We start from the raw sequence: 16,580 nt of genomic DNA on the forward strand, positions 1-16,580 counted from the left end.
CTGCCTTGTAGAAGGCTACGTGTTACGGGAGTTTTGGAAATTCTCCGCTAACTTCGCCGAAGCGGCGGTGCTGTCGCAAAAGTCATTTGCTTGTCAGGTTTTTTCCAAGTGATATATCCAGGTAGGCACTACTATGGGCTGCGTTCAACAACTATCAACGGAGAAAAACCGCTGAGTTATCGTTGAGTTCTTTTAATCAACGCTACATCACAAAAATCTAAAAGTTGTTGTACGATTTCATAGTTCGCTGACTTAACGAACAAAATATCGTCTGCTACCCCTCCTTTAACTTTGTCGAATGACGTCACGACACCGATGAGCAACGGAAAAACCTGCTCCTCCGACCGCTAACTTCGTTGAGCAACATGACGTAGAAACCGGAAGTTAAAAAAAGCGTACAGTAAGCTCAACGCTCAGCGCTGAGTCCGCTGAGTCCCGCTGAACGTAGCCATTGTTAATCCAAGGTGGAATTGTGGAATTTGTTTCAGTTATTTGTCAAAAGTCAAAACGCGAGCGGCCTGGTTCGCTGCCTTGTAATTTTATAATTTTCAACGATTAGTTAGAAAAACATTCATGCTTTATTCCGATATGGTTTGATCTATTTGGTAAGTTAATTTAAAAGCGTTAAGTTACTTATAATATGTGAATGATAAAAGAGAGGTCATACTTGGTTAAGCCTTGGTTAAAGTATTTGTGGAAGGGCGAAATACTGTGAATATGATATGGGACTCGATGGAACCATGGCCCATGGTGGAACTTAGTAAAATAGTAACCCAGTGTATGAAATTTTCATTGCATTGGGTCATAGAAAAAAATTACGCTTTTCGAAATATAATATAATATCATTAATCCTCACGTTGGTGAGTTTTCTTCTGGTGCAACTTTGCAAGCACATTTTTCTCATTAGGGGAAGACTAGTCTTAACTGGAAAGCCCTTCTATACCTTATTTAGCTGTTTTGTAATGGTGTCAGGGACTCAGGGTTGTTCATTTACTCACATATCCTTGTCAGATAATTTCTAAAGCGGTAAATAAAACCAGAGACCGTAAAAGAAAAGCCCCAGAAATTGACCAATTGAGTGTTTAAATATTTTTCTAAATTTGATTTAACAAATTAAAAATTTCGTATTAAATGTAGTTTCAGAGTACTAAAGATACACTGGCTGCATCACCAATTGGATGTCATTGTCCAATAATATGTACTAATGATAATTTTCCTGTCAGTCGTAGTCCTTTAAATATATGTCATGAAACACTTATAATCTATATTTCAACCCTATAAAACTGCTCTTATTGGTAGTTTAGTCTTTGAATTTGTAAATTTTTTTTATCCCATAATTCCTATTTAAATTTTTGGGCACTATAGGCTGGAACCCTTGCTTCTCTTAGCCATCCTCCTAATACCATAAGTTCCAAAAGTCCATTACTTACAAATTTCAAAGGTTGTTTGGTCTATGAAAAGTTGTAATATTAGCCAAGGATTTAGTTTTTCACTCACCCCTTGAAAATCACTGACCTCCCCCACATGGAATGAATCTTTTGATCTCTCAAAAATAAAAACCTGTAGAAATTGTTCATTACCATAGGCCCTCCATGGCTCTTGGAGATGAAAAATCAATTAATTCAAACTCTATCAAATTGTTTTTGTAGCATATAGGTATTTTTTATCATCAAAAAGTATCACAACATTATTATGTTCTTATTAGATGATAAAAATTAAGCCCATTGCGTTAGATACTTGAAAGATAAAACAGCTGAGGATATTGCGCTGAATAGAATTTTACGTGGTAAATAAGGCACTGCACTGGTACCTGTATAGTAAAATCATCCTGGTTTGAGCTTTGGTGTTGTTTCTTTATTTTTAATGTGGAAACTTGTTTTTAAGTTGGCCTATTTATTTTACTTTCAGGCTCTATCTCCAGCTGTTTTTCTCTTTCTTCAACATCAGCCATGAAACCTGACTAACGCAATTAACTTTGTACTAACTTCTGTTAACATGCCTCTCATGACAATCAAATAGATATAATAAGACTATATATTAAAATACTGGTTTGTACAAATGTCTCAGTTCGGAGCAAATAGAGACAAGTTTGTTTGTCCAACTGATCGAGAGTTAATTTTAAGGTCGCGACTTCAGACTGGTTGGTCAGTTAAAACTCATTCATTAAATACCTTTAGCAAACCTGCACAACTGAATGAATTAGAACAGGAAGCTATTAAAAATGTAATTGATAGGGCAGAATGTTTAGAACGGCAAGAACAAGAAAGAGTAGGCCGTCTTGTGGAGAGAGTTGAAAATATGAAGAAGAATGCCATTGGTAATGGTGAATCGCAGTGTATATTGTGCGCTGACGAATTCAGCATGCTTCGTTCGTCTCCCCTCCATTGTTACGATTGCCGTAAAGCTGTTTGTTCCAAATGCGGAGTTGATACCTACACTTTAGGGCGAGATCCTGTGTGGTTGTGCAAAATATGTTCTGAAACAAGGGAAATGTGGAAAAAATCAGGTGCCTGGTTCTTTAAGAGCATTCCCAAATACATAGCACCTAAGAAGAAGAAAGAGGGAAGTGCTAATCAGTCTCGTTACAATAGAAGTCATCATGAGCCATCTTTTGGAAATGATACTGCTATTAGCAAAAGTAAAGCCTGGTCACAGGGAAGGTTTTTGGATAGCAGCGAAAGGGAATCAACAGACAGCTCTGACGATGATGTCAGAATCCCTCGAGCAACTTTAGCATTGTCAGAAAGGCTTTCACAAGAAACATCCGATAGCCCATCTGGAACCGGAGCTTTCTTGGGAGCCGTAGGTGGTGTTGTGGCCCGAGAGTTGCCTTATCATCAATACGAATCTAATCACGCTACAAACAGTCACCATTCTCATCCGTATAGAGATTTGCCCAAATGAACAGTTTAGAAGAAGTCACTCGTGTCTTAGAATATATTAAAAACTGGGTTTCCCCATGAAAATACATGGATTTCTGCCTCTAGAAACTTTGATAATAATCTTGTGATGAGATTAACTTGCGTTTAATTCTTTCTTTACCTTGCTACAAAAATATATACTGTATATATTTGGGAAGAGTAATTTTGTTGAGTATTGGGTACTATAATATTTAATCATCCCAGATTAGTTCCAAATTTGAAAATACTCGCTTTCCATTGAAAGAATCTATCAGGTATGGATGTTAACTCAGTCGGGCCACGCAGAAATGGACTTAATACAAACAGTCAGTACTATCAAAAAAGTTGAAGATGCAATCTGGAAAATAAATTATATTTGCACCTGTGAATTTTAACTTAAAACAAATGATAAAATAGCTTTTTAAACACGCAAAATAAGACTGAAAATCACTAAATGTTGCCATAGTCATTTGATATTTTAAAAATCACAAATTTTAAGAGCTTTCAGTGTAGTTACTAGGTAGTCATTTTAATTTAATCTTAAAATTTTTAACTAAACCGAATTTATTTATATATTACACTGAGCCCTTTGGATCCGAAAAAATACCTGAAATATTTTTAAATGTAAAAATTGTGCCAAGAAATTAGATTAGTTTCTTGAAGTGTTGATAATCACTGAAAACATATCATATTCTAATTTTAAATGTAAATGATTTATCATATTGTTATAGTGTTAACGTGTTTTGAAAATAAAACTAACGATACTGGTTTATATTATATAAAAACTGGTTGGACAAGTAAATTAGTTTAAATAAAATTATAGCTTTACAAAGTGTTTCTTTTCTCATTTTAGGGCTAGTAAATCCGTAAGGCTCAATGAATACTGGTATATTTAAAATAATGTTAATATATAAATTGACACAAATACAATTATATTTTGCGAAATATTTCCCTTAAAGTTTATATTTACATTCTTTTTAAGATATTTTGCACAATGAATGTTTAGTTAAATACATATTTCATATATTGCTTGGTCATTTCTGTGATAACTTCTCGTCATTTACATCGAAGTTGTTTTTGAATTTTTTGGAATTAGAAATTCTCTTTAACCACTAAGTGTTCTTTAGTTCGTTACAATAAATGTTACACGTATAATTTTATGACCAGAATTGAAAGTGTTACTCTTTAGAATGAGCTGTCCTTGAGATGGTTGTATTGAAATTTTATCTGAACAGACAGGAGCAATGGGGAACTTGAAATATCTTTCGATAAGAGGTTACTACACAACACTAGGCGCATAAGCAGATCAATGAAGTGTGCATTCTCTTGCTGTTTATAAACCAAAGCAGATTTAATTGCTTAAGTGTTTTGTAGCAACATTCTAGGTTTTACTATTGTATGTGCTTTTAAATGGTCACACATTTTTTGGTGAAATGACACCTGTAGTAACAATTCCATTTTGGTTTTGTTAAGTATTGAGCACGTTTCTTTAATGCCTTGTACACTGTAAAATGTGAACGTGATATAAAATGTGCCATTTCCCACAATACTATTTGCATTGTTAATATAATATAAAGTATGTTTGAACAATAACTCACAAAGTTAAAGCTATTTATTGTTGTATGGATTTACTGTAGGTCAACAAAATATTTTTGTGCGGTGTAATATGACTATAGTACAATAAAGTATTGGAATGATGTATTATTCTTGTTTTTCTGTCTTATTAAGAATTGAAATTTTTATAAATAAATACTTTAATTTAACCCTGTTTAACAGGTTTTTCCACGTTTACTGGCAATATTTAACACCATGGTGACTATACTCAAGACCATTCGAAATAATTGGAAAAAAAGTGCTTTTGCCGCTGGTCTTATTGCTTATGGTACTAATCTGGCCTCCCAAAAGATACGGTGCGCATTAAATATATGAAAACTGTTATTTTGAAATGTTTAATTGTTTTTACCAATTTACTAGTGCTGCTGATTTATTAAGAATATATTGTGAAGAAGCTAAAGTGAATATATTTTCAAATTTATTTTAACTCTTAAACACCCCATATGAATATAGTTTTTAATTTTAAGATTTATGGAGATGCTCCAATATCGAATTCCATAAAACCAAGACATGTTACAGTAAGTCATATTTTATAAATTTTTATGTAAAAATTTCAATGTTTTTAATATACTTTTAGGTAATATTAAATCCAGCAGCTCGTGACAAGTAATTGGTTCATTCTGAAATATTAAAAAAAGTGAAAATAATAAAAATATATTTTAGAAAAGGGAAAAAATTGTATGACACCTATTGTGAACCATTACTTAACTTAGCTGGAATTCGGATTAGCACCATAATGGTATGCTAATTAAGTCTTAAGCGTATTAATAATACTTTGATACTTACTTATTTTTAAAGACTGAAGAAGAGGGTCAGGCAAGAGATCTAATGGGGATAATGGATAACACCGATGCTGTGATTATAGCTGGTGGAGATGGCACTCTTCACGAAGTAAAATATTTTTATTCTAATGCTTTTTTATACCAAACCTGACAATTATTTAATGGTGTATAGGCTGTAACAGGTCTTTTACGAAGGGATGATGAGGTAAATGAGACAATTTTGAAAGAATTTGATTATTTAACCAACAGCTTTGTTTAATTTTAGGCAGGGGCAACTAAGAAAATTCCAATAGGTATTGCTCCTATTGGAAGAACTAATGCTTTGGCCAAGTCATACTTTTGGAAACCAAACATGACAGAGCCTCAGTAAGTATTAATAAAAAAATCTATATCTACTTGGCAATTGTTATAAACTTAAATCTTTATAGATTCTTAGCTGAGGCTACAATGGCTGTCATACGTGAATTAACTAAACCTATTGACGTGATGAAAATACAGGTAAATAAAAACCACTTTTTCTTTAAGATATTCTAATAAATGCCATAAATTTCTTTCAGGGTAGTCAAAACAAACCAGTTTACTCTGTGACTAATTTAGAGTGTGGCTCATTTAGAGATGCCGACTCGCTAGTTCCAAAGTACAGTATTAGTATATTCTATAGATTTGTGTTCTTTCTAGGAGTTGCGGTCGAAGCATAAATGTTACCATTTCCATACAATTATTCTTGATATATTTCCATTGCCATTCCATTTCAGCTAAAATGATTTTTTATGTAGCTCTTTCATCACTAAATACTTAATAGTTCAGTTCAGTTTATGCTTAAAATCTGGGTGCCTTGTTGAATTTACTCTCATGTCCATGGTTTTTCGTATTAAAACGTTATCTATACCTCAGCAACATCAAAACAATGTTATTTTATAGAAAGGCCTATTGATACCATTTCCATCCAATTACCGTTGAAATTATTCAATTGCTATTCAAATATTTTTATCCCATGCGTTGCCTTTTCTGAAATTTTACAATACCCTTCCCAACCGTTATTTGCTAGTGCAAATGTAACGTCAACAGATGGAAAGCAACTAAAATTCAACGATTGTTGATGCCATCTAGGAGTAACAAACATAAGGAGAATGCAGCTATCCTTTGAACCAGCTAACGCAGTGTTGTGTACAAATTTTATTGGACGAACCTTTACCCTGAACGTTTTACGGGCGGGGGGAAGACAATATTCAATTTTTTCCCTTCCAATGGCAGCAGGTGCTAAAGTGTCTAACCAATGAAAACTGTACAAAAGAAAATGCACGACTGTGATGGGTTGCGTTCTCCTTGTGTGAGGTGCTGTGTTTGCTGCTCCTAGATGCCATTAATAATGGAAGAATACCGTACCAGACCAATTTTTGAAATTTATCATTTTTCTATATTCCATTATGACAATACTTGGCCATCTGCAATTAACACCAATAAATTTATATTTAATTAAGGGCTATTTAGCTTAAAAAAGAATCTATTACAGTTTAAAAGAGGCAAAAATCCATTGCCAATCATTTCCATTTAAGAAAAGGGGAAATAAATAACCATAGAATTTCCATTCCAATTCTATTTATTTTTTTACATCCCTTATACTGTTCCAAATATAAGATAAGAATCAGTAAACCATCTATTAAATTTCCATGGTTACTGTGGTGAATGGTAAAAATTATGTTTTGATGCAACTATCTAGTTCCTTCCATATTTATAGAAGTTATCTTTCATAGATACTGGTATTTTGGATTCCTAAAACCAAAAGTCACTTATTTGCTAAGTTCAATTAAAGTTGGTATAAATTTAAATTTACCTGGTTATCTCTTTAGCTAAAATTCTATGTATCTATTTTAAAGAATCAAATTAGGAATGTTGATTTGAGTATCACGTACACTTTACCTTGTGATGGATGCTCAAATTGTTACGAAAAGCCAGCCGAGAAACCAAAAACTCCTGCAAATTCAAAATGGTGGGGTGCATTTGTACCTAGAACTCCAAGTGTAGAAAGTAAAGTTATTCAGCATTTTATAGTGGTCTTATTTTCCTAACCAATTTTTTCTAATAAATAGATAAACAACCAGATATTGATTATAGTCAGATAACGAATGAAAACTGCGGGCAATGGGTTCAAGAATCAGTGGAATGTTCAAATTTTCAGCTAACTTTAATGGTAAAAACGACATTGTTAGCGGTTGTTTGAAATTACTACTTAAAATGTATCAATAATAGAAAGAAAACCATGCAATACAAGCTCGTTTTCACAAGCCTAGATTATCTCTGAAAGAATTTTTATCAGAAGGGTATGAATTATAAAAAAATAGTTAGCACCTTAATTTGTTTGTTTTACTAATTGAATATTTAATGTTAATTGGAAAGGTGGTCAAGACATTCCAATACCGAACAAACTGATCAAGAGAATGATAACATTTCAAAGGCATTGCCATTTTCTAAAGCTGAATTGGAAGTGACGGTCCCTGAGGTACGAGATACCACAATTGTCTCACTCCAAATTTCAACTGTTTTAAAATTTTAATTTTTCTATATGTAGGGTGAAGAATTATGGTTTAACATAGATAATGAGAATTATGAAGCTCAAAATATAACAATTTCCCTCGTACCAAAAAAAATACTTATGTATTGTTAAATAGTAGTAAAGAACGTTAAGCTAGGAGACAAGGCAATTTTTTTAATAAAAACAAAGCTTGGGTGTTTAATAATCTTTGATTACATGGACTACTGTACACGTGCCGCACCGCTGTTTATGTTTTAACATTCTTTAAAGCGTAATTTGCACAGTTCAATCTATCAGCGCAAAGAAAAACAATCTTTAATTTTTTCTTTTAAAAATGAGCCTATCGGCAATATCACTTGAACGTAATTTTATAAGAGACTACTCAGATATCTCCGTGCGAATCATGCTCCGCTGATAATTTGATAAATGATATTTACTTTTTTCAACGTTTAAGGAACCCTTCTATTTTTTAGTCAACAATGATTGACAAATAAACAAAAAACAAACCTATTATTTACAATAAAAAATGATTTTTTTTAACATCTTGATATGGCATAATGTATGCCTTTCGGCAGGATAAAAGTATTTTCTATAATTTTTCCCTACTTTTATAAGGCATTACACAGTTTTGATACTCACCCCCCCTCCCTCTATTTTCTTATAACGGCCCAGCAACCATAATTTCCCTTAATTGGCATTTGAAAAAGTGTTTGGTACATTTGCTGGAATTAATTCGCGCTGTTTTTGCTAGTTTAACAATGGCGCGACATTAGATTAAATAATCCTTTCTCCGTGAACATTTTAACATTTTTCAACAGGTTTAGAATTTTATTTATTATCGGTTAACAATTCCAGTGACATTTCCATTGCTTTTAAACTCGTGCCTTGTTATATTTATAAACCCGAATGATACGTGACTTGTTGGAATTAAAATCTTTTCAACCGTCTCAACCATAAACAATATTGCTTCATAAACCTCTTTGTTTAATATATATGTATATACAATGAAATATAGATTCTATCTAAAAACTGACTAGCTTGAATCTTTTATTTTTAGGCTTTGTATTTTTACTATTTTCCTTTTGAATAATGCATGTATTTTCTTTTCTTTGGACTGCTGGGTGCTCGAACCATTTCAACAATTGCTTTTTTAGTGTTTTTTTTACGAATGACTCGATATAATGCCTAATTTTTTTTGATCAGGACAATACTTTTATATAACAATTATAATAAATCTGCACAATTTGATCATCTATAGAAACCAACTGCAGAGTGAGGTAGACTAACAAGTTCATTGCATTTTTTAAATTTCCTTTTTTTAGTACAGCATGAACCAGTAATTATAAAGGGGGCTTATATAAGTAGACCTAACTAAAAAAATTAACAACTTCATCATAACAATTAAAATTAAATTCAACATGTTTTTTAACCTGTATTGTCCTAAAGATATAATAAATTGATTAAAATTACTGATCCATGCTTTCTTGATCTAGTTTATAATTACAATGCCTAATAGTTTTAAAAACTAGCGTATGGATGAATGATAGTTAACATTTTTTGTTAGAGTAAAAGTTAGTCCTTAAACGCGATTTTAAACTTTCGTAAGCTTTAAACACATTCCTTTCGATAAATATATTACTTTTTTTTAAAGAAAAGTTTATATAAAACCATTTTTTTTTTCTTCTTTAACTTGAAACCTTTCAACTTTAATAATGTTATATTTTAAATCTGTCACAATTATTCTTTTTGATTGAAATAAGCCATTTTACGGTATTTCAAGCACCGCATTTTCAAACAGTTTACTTTCGTCCAACTCCTTTTCCCTTCGCTGTCTGTTTTGTATTAGCTTAGCTAATTCGGATTAGCTTGATACAACTTTAATTAAAACTTTAATTTTTTCATCTAAAAATTGCACGTCAATCAAAATCACTCATAGTTGCAATACAGGGAGGGGGAAATTTCTTTACAAACTAAACTTAGATTTTATTTACTTTCTTTACAAAACAAAGAGCGAATAATATTCTTTGGACCAGTGTGGAATGGACGTTCTGTACCGGTAACGGGACAAAAGGCATATGACTATCAATCCCTATTACATATATGTGCAGGCTTCCAAATATATATAATATATATATATATTTTTTTTTTACAGTATAGATTTTTGCCAGGTTATAAAAATGTGCATAAGTGTACAAACTTTAAAGATGCTTAAAATTCTGGCATAAACTTCTTCTATTGTTTTCAGACTACAGTACGTATATATATATATATATTTTATTTAAACCCTAACCAGGCATTTTTATATTTTTTTTTGAGGAAAGGCATAATTTATGTATTTTTTCAGTCTTTTTAGTAATATTTTAGTAAAAAAAGGGGGCAGATTTTATATTCACCGGGTATTTCAAACTTATTCAATCTTCATATTTTATAAACAAATTAAAATATTTTAAAGGGATGTATATAATATACTTTGATATTTAAACAAGTATATCGTTTGACCAAAAAAAAATAGTTTTTCTTTTAAATTTTCTTTGAACGAAATATATAACTCTAAAAACGTAACCAGATTACAAAACAAATGGGTACATATTTGCTAAATTTACCTCATCATTATATAAACGAGAGGAAATCCAGTAGTACGTACTATATTTAAAGCTATAACGCAGCATTTTGTATCAAATCTTGACTAATGATAGCAAACAAAACAAAAAAATTGCATATTAAAATATAATAACAGAAAAGGTGCGAGCGTAACCTGAAAAAAAAAATGAAAATGTGGTTTATAACAAAAAAATTTTTTTTGTACTCTTCAGTGTTCGAAAATCATTTTAAGAGTCTTATAACACCTCTTTATAGAAATCTTCCTGAGGGTGATTTTTTTTTCAACAAGGAGTAAAAGCAATAGTTTTAAGCAACAAATATATATATGTATATCTATATATATATATTTCTTTATATCTCACTGTAGTGCAAGGTTTATGAACACAAAACACGTAATTAAACTTTTTTCACCTTAGTTCGTTCATAGTGCTTAAGGTACAAAATTATTTAAACGCAATTATATAAATATATATATATTGCAAGTCAGCAGAAGGCTTTCTGGTAAGTCTTAGTCACTTCTTAATTACCAACTGACTAAAGATGCAATGTTAATATATACATATATATATATATATATTTATATTTATTTATATATTCCCTACCATATTAAAGTTTGTCCTAAAGAAATTTTTGGTGTTAAAATATGATAAAACATTCTATTCATAAAAGTAGAACTATTGGCTGAAACAATTGTCACTAGGCTGCTGCCCTACTATTAACTAATCCTAATCTTCTTATCTACTTGGGCAAACCCAGCCAATAGTTAGATACAATGATATATTCCACCCAACATAAAACTTTTTCTTATTCTTAAATAAATTTTGTTCGAAATTCAATAGTATCATTCACTTTCCCGCAAAAACAAACCTAATAAAATAATGGATTTTACATTCGAGGGATATTCTTTTTAAAGTTTACTAAAAACGTAAATCCATTAGGAGTTAGCGTGAGTTTTAGCGTGCGCATTGAGGTTTCCTCGATTGGCAAACCCCTTCCCGCAGGCTTCACATTTAAAAGGCTTTTCTCCCGTATGCACACTCATGTGTCTCTTGACGGTTGATTTTTGGGAGAACCGCTTAGCGCAAACTTCACATGCAAACGGTTTCTCTCCAGTATGAGTGCGCATATGAATTTTAATGCGTTCCTTGTCGGCAAAACGTTTCCCACAGACTCCGCATGGAAACGGTCTCTCACCTGTATGAGATCTCATATGACGCGTTAACGATGTCTTTTGAGAAAAGTGATGGCCACACAGGTTGCATCTAAAAGGCTTCTCGCCGGAGTGAGAACGCATATGAAGTTGAAATACATTTTTGGAGGCGAGATTTTTTCCACAAACGATGCACTGATAAGGCTTGGCAGGGTCACCAGAAGGCATCGGGTTGGGTGATAAAGAACTAGTGGCCACCTGCATCTGAGTAGGGTGCAAACCGCAGGGACTGCCGTTACGACACATTGGACAGCACCATTTCCTAGCCTCTTTCTCCTTTGATTGAAGCGTTAGGCTATTAACGACATCTGTGCTCGACATTGATGATACTGTAGCACCCAAATTGGTAGACATTGCTCCAACTTCTTTTAATTTATCATTTTTCTTTCCAGGGGAGAGAGAAATGGGTGAAGTGTCTGATGGAATGCCCCCTGTCATGGGAGAAGAAGCTGGAGAATCTGAGCTTGATGAGGCTCCTGGTATATTTAAAGGTGGGAGAGATGATACTCTCACGCTACTGTACGGTGGAAGTTGAGAGGTTGAGCCCATAAAACCTGAAAGCGCCGTTCCAGATGCGGTTTGCACAACAGACATTATTGGGTGCGTAGTCTGACTACTTAGAATTGAATTTCTTAGTGATGAGCTATGGGCATCCCTCTTATGAGAGGAGATGACTGGAAATGGAGGTAAAGATCCGCTTGAAGGTGATGGTACTTCTTGTTTGATGAAAGGGGCCATGGTCTGTAAATTCGGCAAATTCGCATAGATGTTTCCGGAACTAGTTGAAATGTTGCACGAAGCGTTTATTAGTCGTGTACCAGGTTCTTGTTTAACAGAAGAGAGTGAAGTAGAACTTGAAACATTGGACAAAATTACTGGCTGCGCTGACGTTATGATACCAGAAGGGGGACTAGCTTGAAGACTGGAATAAGTTGGAGAAGTATAAGGTACTGTAGTAGAAGCTGGAAGGCTGAGAGGAATACCCGCTAAAGTGGTAGACAAAGATGCTAAAGAGCTTCCTGCCAGACTTGACAGAAATGAAGGTAGCATCGAGGAGGGAACGTTTTGCAAAGGAGAAGAAGTTTCTGGGCTATTCTGATCATTCTCAGAATTCTTAATGACTCCACCATTCTCAGACATGTTCATAGAACAATTTATTTTGCTAGGATGAGACAAATCCTCGGCTTCACCATTGTCCATTAACTCGGATGACTTGGAAGTCTCCATTTCTTCACCCATGTTTGACGAGCACATTTGCAAAATACTTCCCGAATTTGACATAACGGATGTTATGACTCCTCTTGAGAAACTCTGTACCAAATTCTGGGGTGTTCCATGTGTCGTTACACAAGTGTTTGCTAGCTGATGATCCCCCTGAATTACCATTAAATGCTTTCGATCTACTCCCATTGATCTCCTAGTAAGATCTTGAACCTTGCATTCCATATCAGAATCAACGCTTAAGAGGGGGCTGCTTCCTTCCGAAGTCTCGTCACTTGATAAAGAAGTTCCAGTATTACCAATCAATCTCTGTAAATGCTGGTTTTGCTGGGGATTTATAATAAGGCTTGAAGGTGCTGATTGAATACTGGATTGAAGTAGCTCGCCCATCATTTCCACTCCCACTTCCAAGTTATCCCGAGTCAGTGATTTTTGAACCATGTTATTAAGCAACTCCGCCATTTCAGGTGGAATGCCTCTAGTCTGCAAACCTCCTATAGCAGCCATAGGTAAAAACTGCGAGTTGAATTCTTTTAATTGCTCAGTGTAAGTATTTATTGGGTTATGTGAAACAACTGACGTGGTGATAAACTTTTGTCTAAAGCTTTCCATGGATTCAGCCTGTTCATAATCATTCATATCTTGCTCTTCATTTGGGTCTATCATGTTTTCCTTAGAGTCTTGTATATGGGGGTTATTTACCCGCATATTTTGCAAGCTGCTCTCCATGCGGTCATCTTTAGAGTTGTCACAAGGGGAAGGAGATGGGCTAGAAGGGTGGTGCGTCATGTTACTCTGATCCATAATTGTGGATCTTAAGTGAGATGAAGAGGTTGGCGTCACGAGGACAGATCTGTGTTGCGAAGAAAAGCACTCCATATTTCTGATGGACATATTTGATGGTGCTAAAGTATCGTCAGTTATAATATTCATTCTAGAAATGTCCAGAGCGTGAAGGCTTTCTGTTGAAGTAGGAAGCGGTAGAATTGAAGAATGGGAATTATTTAGAGAATGAAGATTTGCTCGATCATATCGAGAGGTAGACCTGATGATAGTTGATACAGGAGGCAAACCTTGCCCTCTAGGAATATCATACACCGAATTAAGGTTGCTTGATGGGCCCATACAAATGACAGGAGCAGTTACTGAAGATGGTGAAGATCGAGGCAAATTATAAGAATTCACTAATGCAGACATCTGTTTATTACAATCCTGAAGATACGAAACACCGTGATGTATGATTCTGTCAGAAGGTAGTTGTTCCCTGGTCAAACTTTCCATATCTACTTCCGATTCAATTTGATCATTTTGCTTGAGTTCTATACTGTCCTGACTTTCATCTTGAAGGTCCACCGCATTTGACCGGGAAAGCATTTGATTAGTCAAAGAGTGACTTTGTTTTTGTTCCATCATTTCATTGTTGTTAGTAAGCATGGGACTGTTTGCCACCTCACTAACATTATTAATTGAAATGTGCGAAGCTATAACGGGTGATCTGTGAGTAGTTACAAGCTCTTTTGGACTCTCTGATGTATTATACTCTCCATGCATCTGAATAGAGGAACTCTGGTCAACTCCCATTGAAATATGCCCTTCTGTACTGTTTTGATTTGATTCTTCATTTTTATTTGCTACATTCTCGTTATTTTGCATTAAAATATACTCTTCTTTCAGACAATCCATATTTTCGGTTTTGCCACAATCCTCCATTGATATAGACACGTTGCGAGCATTTTCTGATTCTGTTACTTCATTAGAATTATAAACGGGTATGCACTGTTGGTTTCCTTCATCTTTCATTTCCACCGAGGCTTGAGAGTGACTTGGCTCAATGGAAGTTGCCATATTGTTTTCAGGAGAATAGTGGTTAGTTGAGCAGTCAGTCATCCTGCATCACTTGACCAATCTGCCTTCACTTTATTATCTTGAACATTTGATAATACATGTATTCTAGATGAAACAAATGCAACTTGTAAGATAAGGTAAAGTTAAAGCGAATCATAATATACAAAACTATACTATCTTTCCAAATTTAGAAGGCAAAACATCACTGACTGCCTTTAAGAACATTCTAAGAAAATCATCTCATGAAATTTAAGCAAACTAAAATCATTATCTGATTTTAACAAATTAGTTTTACTAGTTAAAGAAAAAACGTCCCAATTTTCAATAAAAGATAAAACTTTCCTGGTTATATATAACCTTGGAAATATTTAACGTTTATTTATTAATAGGTAAATTTTAAGCCTAGGCCTTAGTATCAAAACATTGAAAACGGTGGGTTGGGCAACGGAGATTCACTAATAACTTTATAAGGACCCCCAAATGGCTTCAAAATGCACACCGCTAAGCCTAACCGGAATTTACGTTTTAGAAATCCATGTCTTCTGTAAATTCGTAAGTTAAATTCTTAACAATCTTTTTTTTTAACAAAAGGCAGTACTCCTTAAAAACTAAAACCAATAAACAAAAACAAGAAACTCACCACTTTTACGGCAAATTCTAAATTTAAAAAACTTTTAGAGAAAGGTGCCATAATGGCACCCGGAAGTTTGTAGAAGGGCTCTTTCCTTTAAAAACAAAAAGTGGCCCGAAAATCAGTCGCGGGGCCCCTCAAATAAAAGACTTTAAAGACATAGTCCTTTCCACTCCATAATGTAGGTATGTAAATTTTGTATTAAATATTTATGTTCTAAGAAATCATAACTTTTTTTAGCGGATTTCCTTTATTATAATATTAAATAAATATAAAAAACTGCGAAGCCAAAGCTTATTCGTCCACAGATTTTACTAGTCTACAATATGCTATTACGTCATAGCTAACTATAGGTCGGAAAGACTGATAGGCTTGATAGACACTCTGAAAATATTTGAACCAATCAATTTTGGGTAGAATTTTCCTAGAACCACTGAAAATTGGTGGACTGTAAACTTGTAAAGTGTGTTCTTATGATTACTATTTTCTTCGTAGTTTGTAATTTCGGTTGATTTTTGCCATAATGCACTTGCTTTTCCAATTAAACCATTGAAAGGGTTTTTTCCTCGGCAGACGTTTTCAAGGCTTATATTTATTTTTTTATTTTAGAAATGTTATTGTTTTTATTGCGAAACTAGTGCGTGCTCACCAGCGTTGCCAACCTGTACGATAATTATCGTTTTGTACGATAATTTCACCTTCCGTACGATGTACGATATCACAACGTACGATATTGGCAATTGTACGATAATTCAGTAGGATGTACAATATTACAACGTACGATATTGACAATTGTGAGAATAATTCAGTAGGAATGAGTTTTTGTTATGTACGTTGTTGAAAAATACCAGTTTTGACGCTAAATTACAGTACGCTCTCCAAAAATAGTACCATTTATAATATTATGCAAATGGTATTGTACCATAATCATAGTACGTATATGGCAACGCTGCCAGTAGCGGCTCTTAGGGTTTTCCACAGGTGGGCTCCGTGGGCTAAGTATTTTGTGTCACTTACAACTTTAGTGACCCCTTATAAATTTTCTAGGAAGCCAGAAGAGTAAGGTCGTTTTATTGTTGCGGCTCTCGTCGCGTTTACTGGACCCCCTACTGACCTTGTATCCGGGCCCTAAATGGGTTAGAGTGTGCAAGAACTGGTGGCTTTACCGGGAGTCGGGGTCCGGCTCTTGTAACCCATAAGGGCGGTGGCGCATTGGGAGATGTTAGCTCTGATCAAATGGTCC

The 16,580-nt window shown here is 34.0% G+C and overlaps 2 protein-coding genes across 2 annotated transcripts; both read left to right on the forward strand.

Moving 5' to 3' along the window:
* Positions 1-452: 452 nt before the first annotated feature.
* Mulk (acylglycerol kinase-like protein Mulk) lies at positions 453-8,034 on the forward strand. The gene is made up of 17 exons (XM_090175479.1): positions 453-605; positions 4,677-4,810; positions 4,875-4,914; positions 4,982-5,032; positions 5,092-5,120; positions 5,178-5,253; positions 5,313-5,405; positions 5,469-5,501; positions 5,562-5,662; positions 5,725-5,794; positions 5,854-5,933; positions 7,051-7,108; positions 7,174-7,324; positions 7,387-7,487; positions 7,547-7,617; positions 7,694-7,796; positions 7,866-8,034. The coding sequence occupies exons 2-17, from the start codon at positions 4,710-4,712 to the stop codon at positions 7,959-7,961; spliced, it is 1,254 nt and encodes a 417-aa protein (XP_090031605.1). The 5' UTR covers positions 453-605; positions 4,677-4,709; the 3' UTR covers positions 7,962-8,034.
* On the forward strand, positions 2,059-2,904 carry LOC149943668 (rab effector Noc2-like). Its single transcript, XM_090176139.1, has one exon. The coding sequence runs from the start codon at positions 2,059-2,061 to the stop codon at positions 2,902-2,904; it is 846 nt and encodes a 281-aa protein (XP_090032265.1).
* Positions 8,035-16,580: the final 8,546 nt, after the last annotated feature.

The sequence above is a fragment of the Leiobunum rupestre genome, chromosome 5, assembly GCF_980474605.1.
Source record: "Leiobunum rupestre chromosome 5, qqLeiRupe1.1.hap1, whole genome shotgun sequence".
NCBI lineage: Eukaryota > Metazoa > Arthropoda > Arachnida > Opiliones > Sclerosomatidae > Leiobunum > Leiobunum rupestre.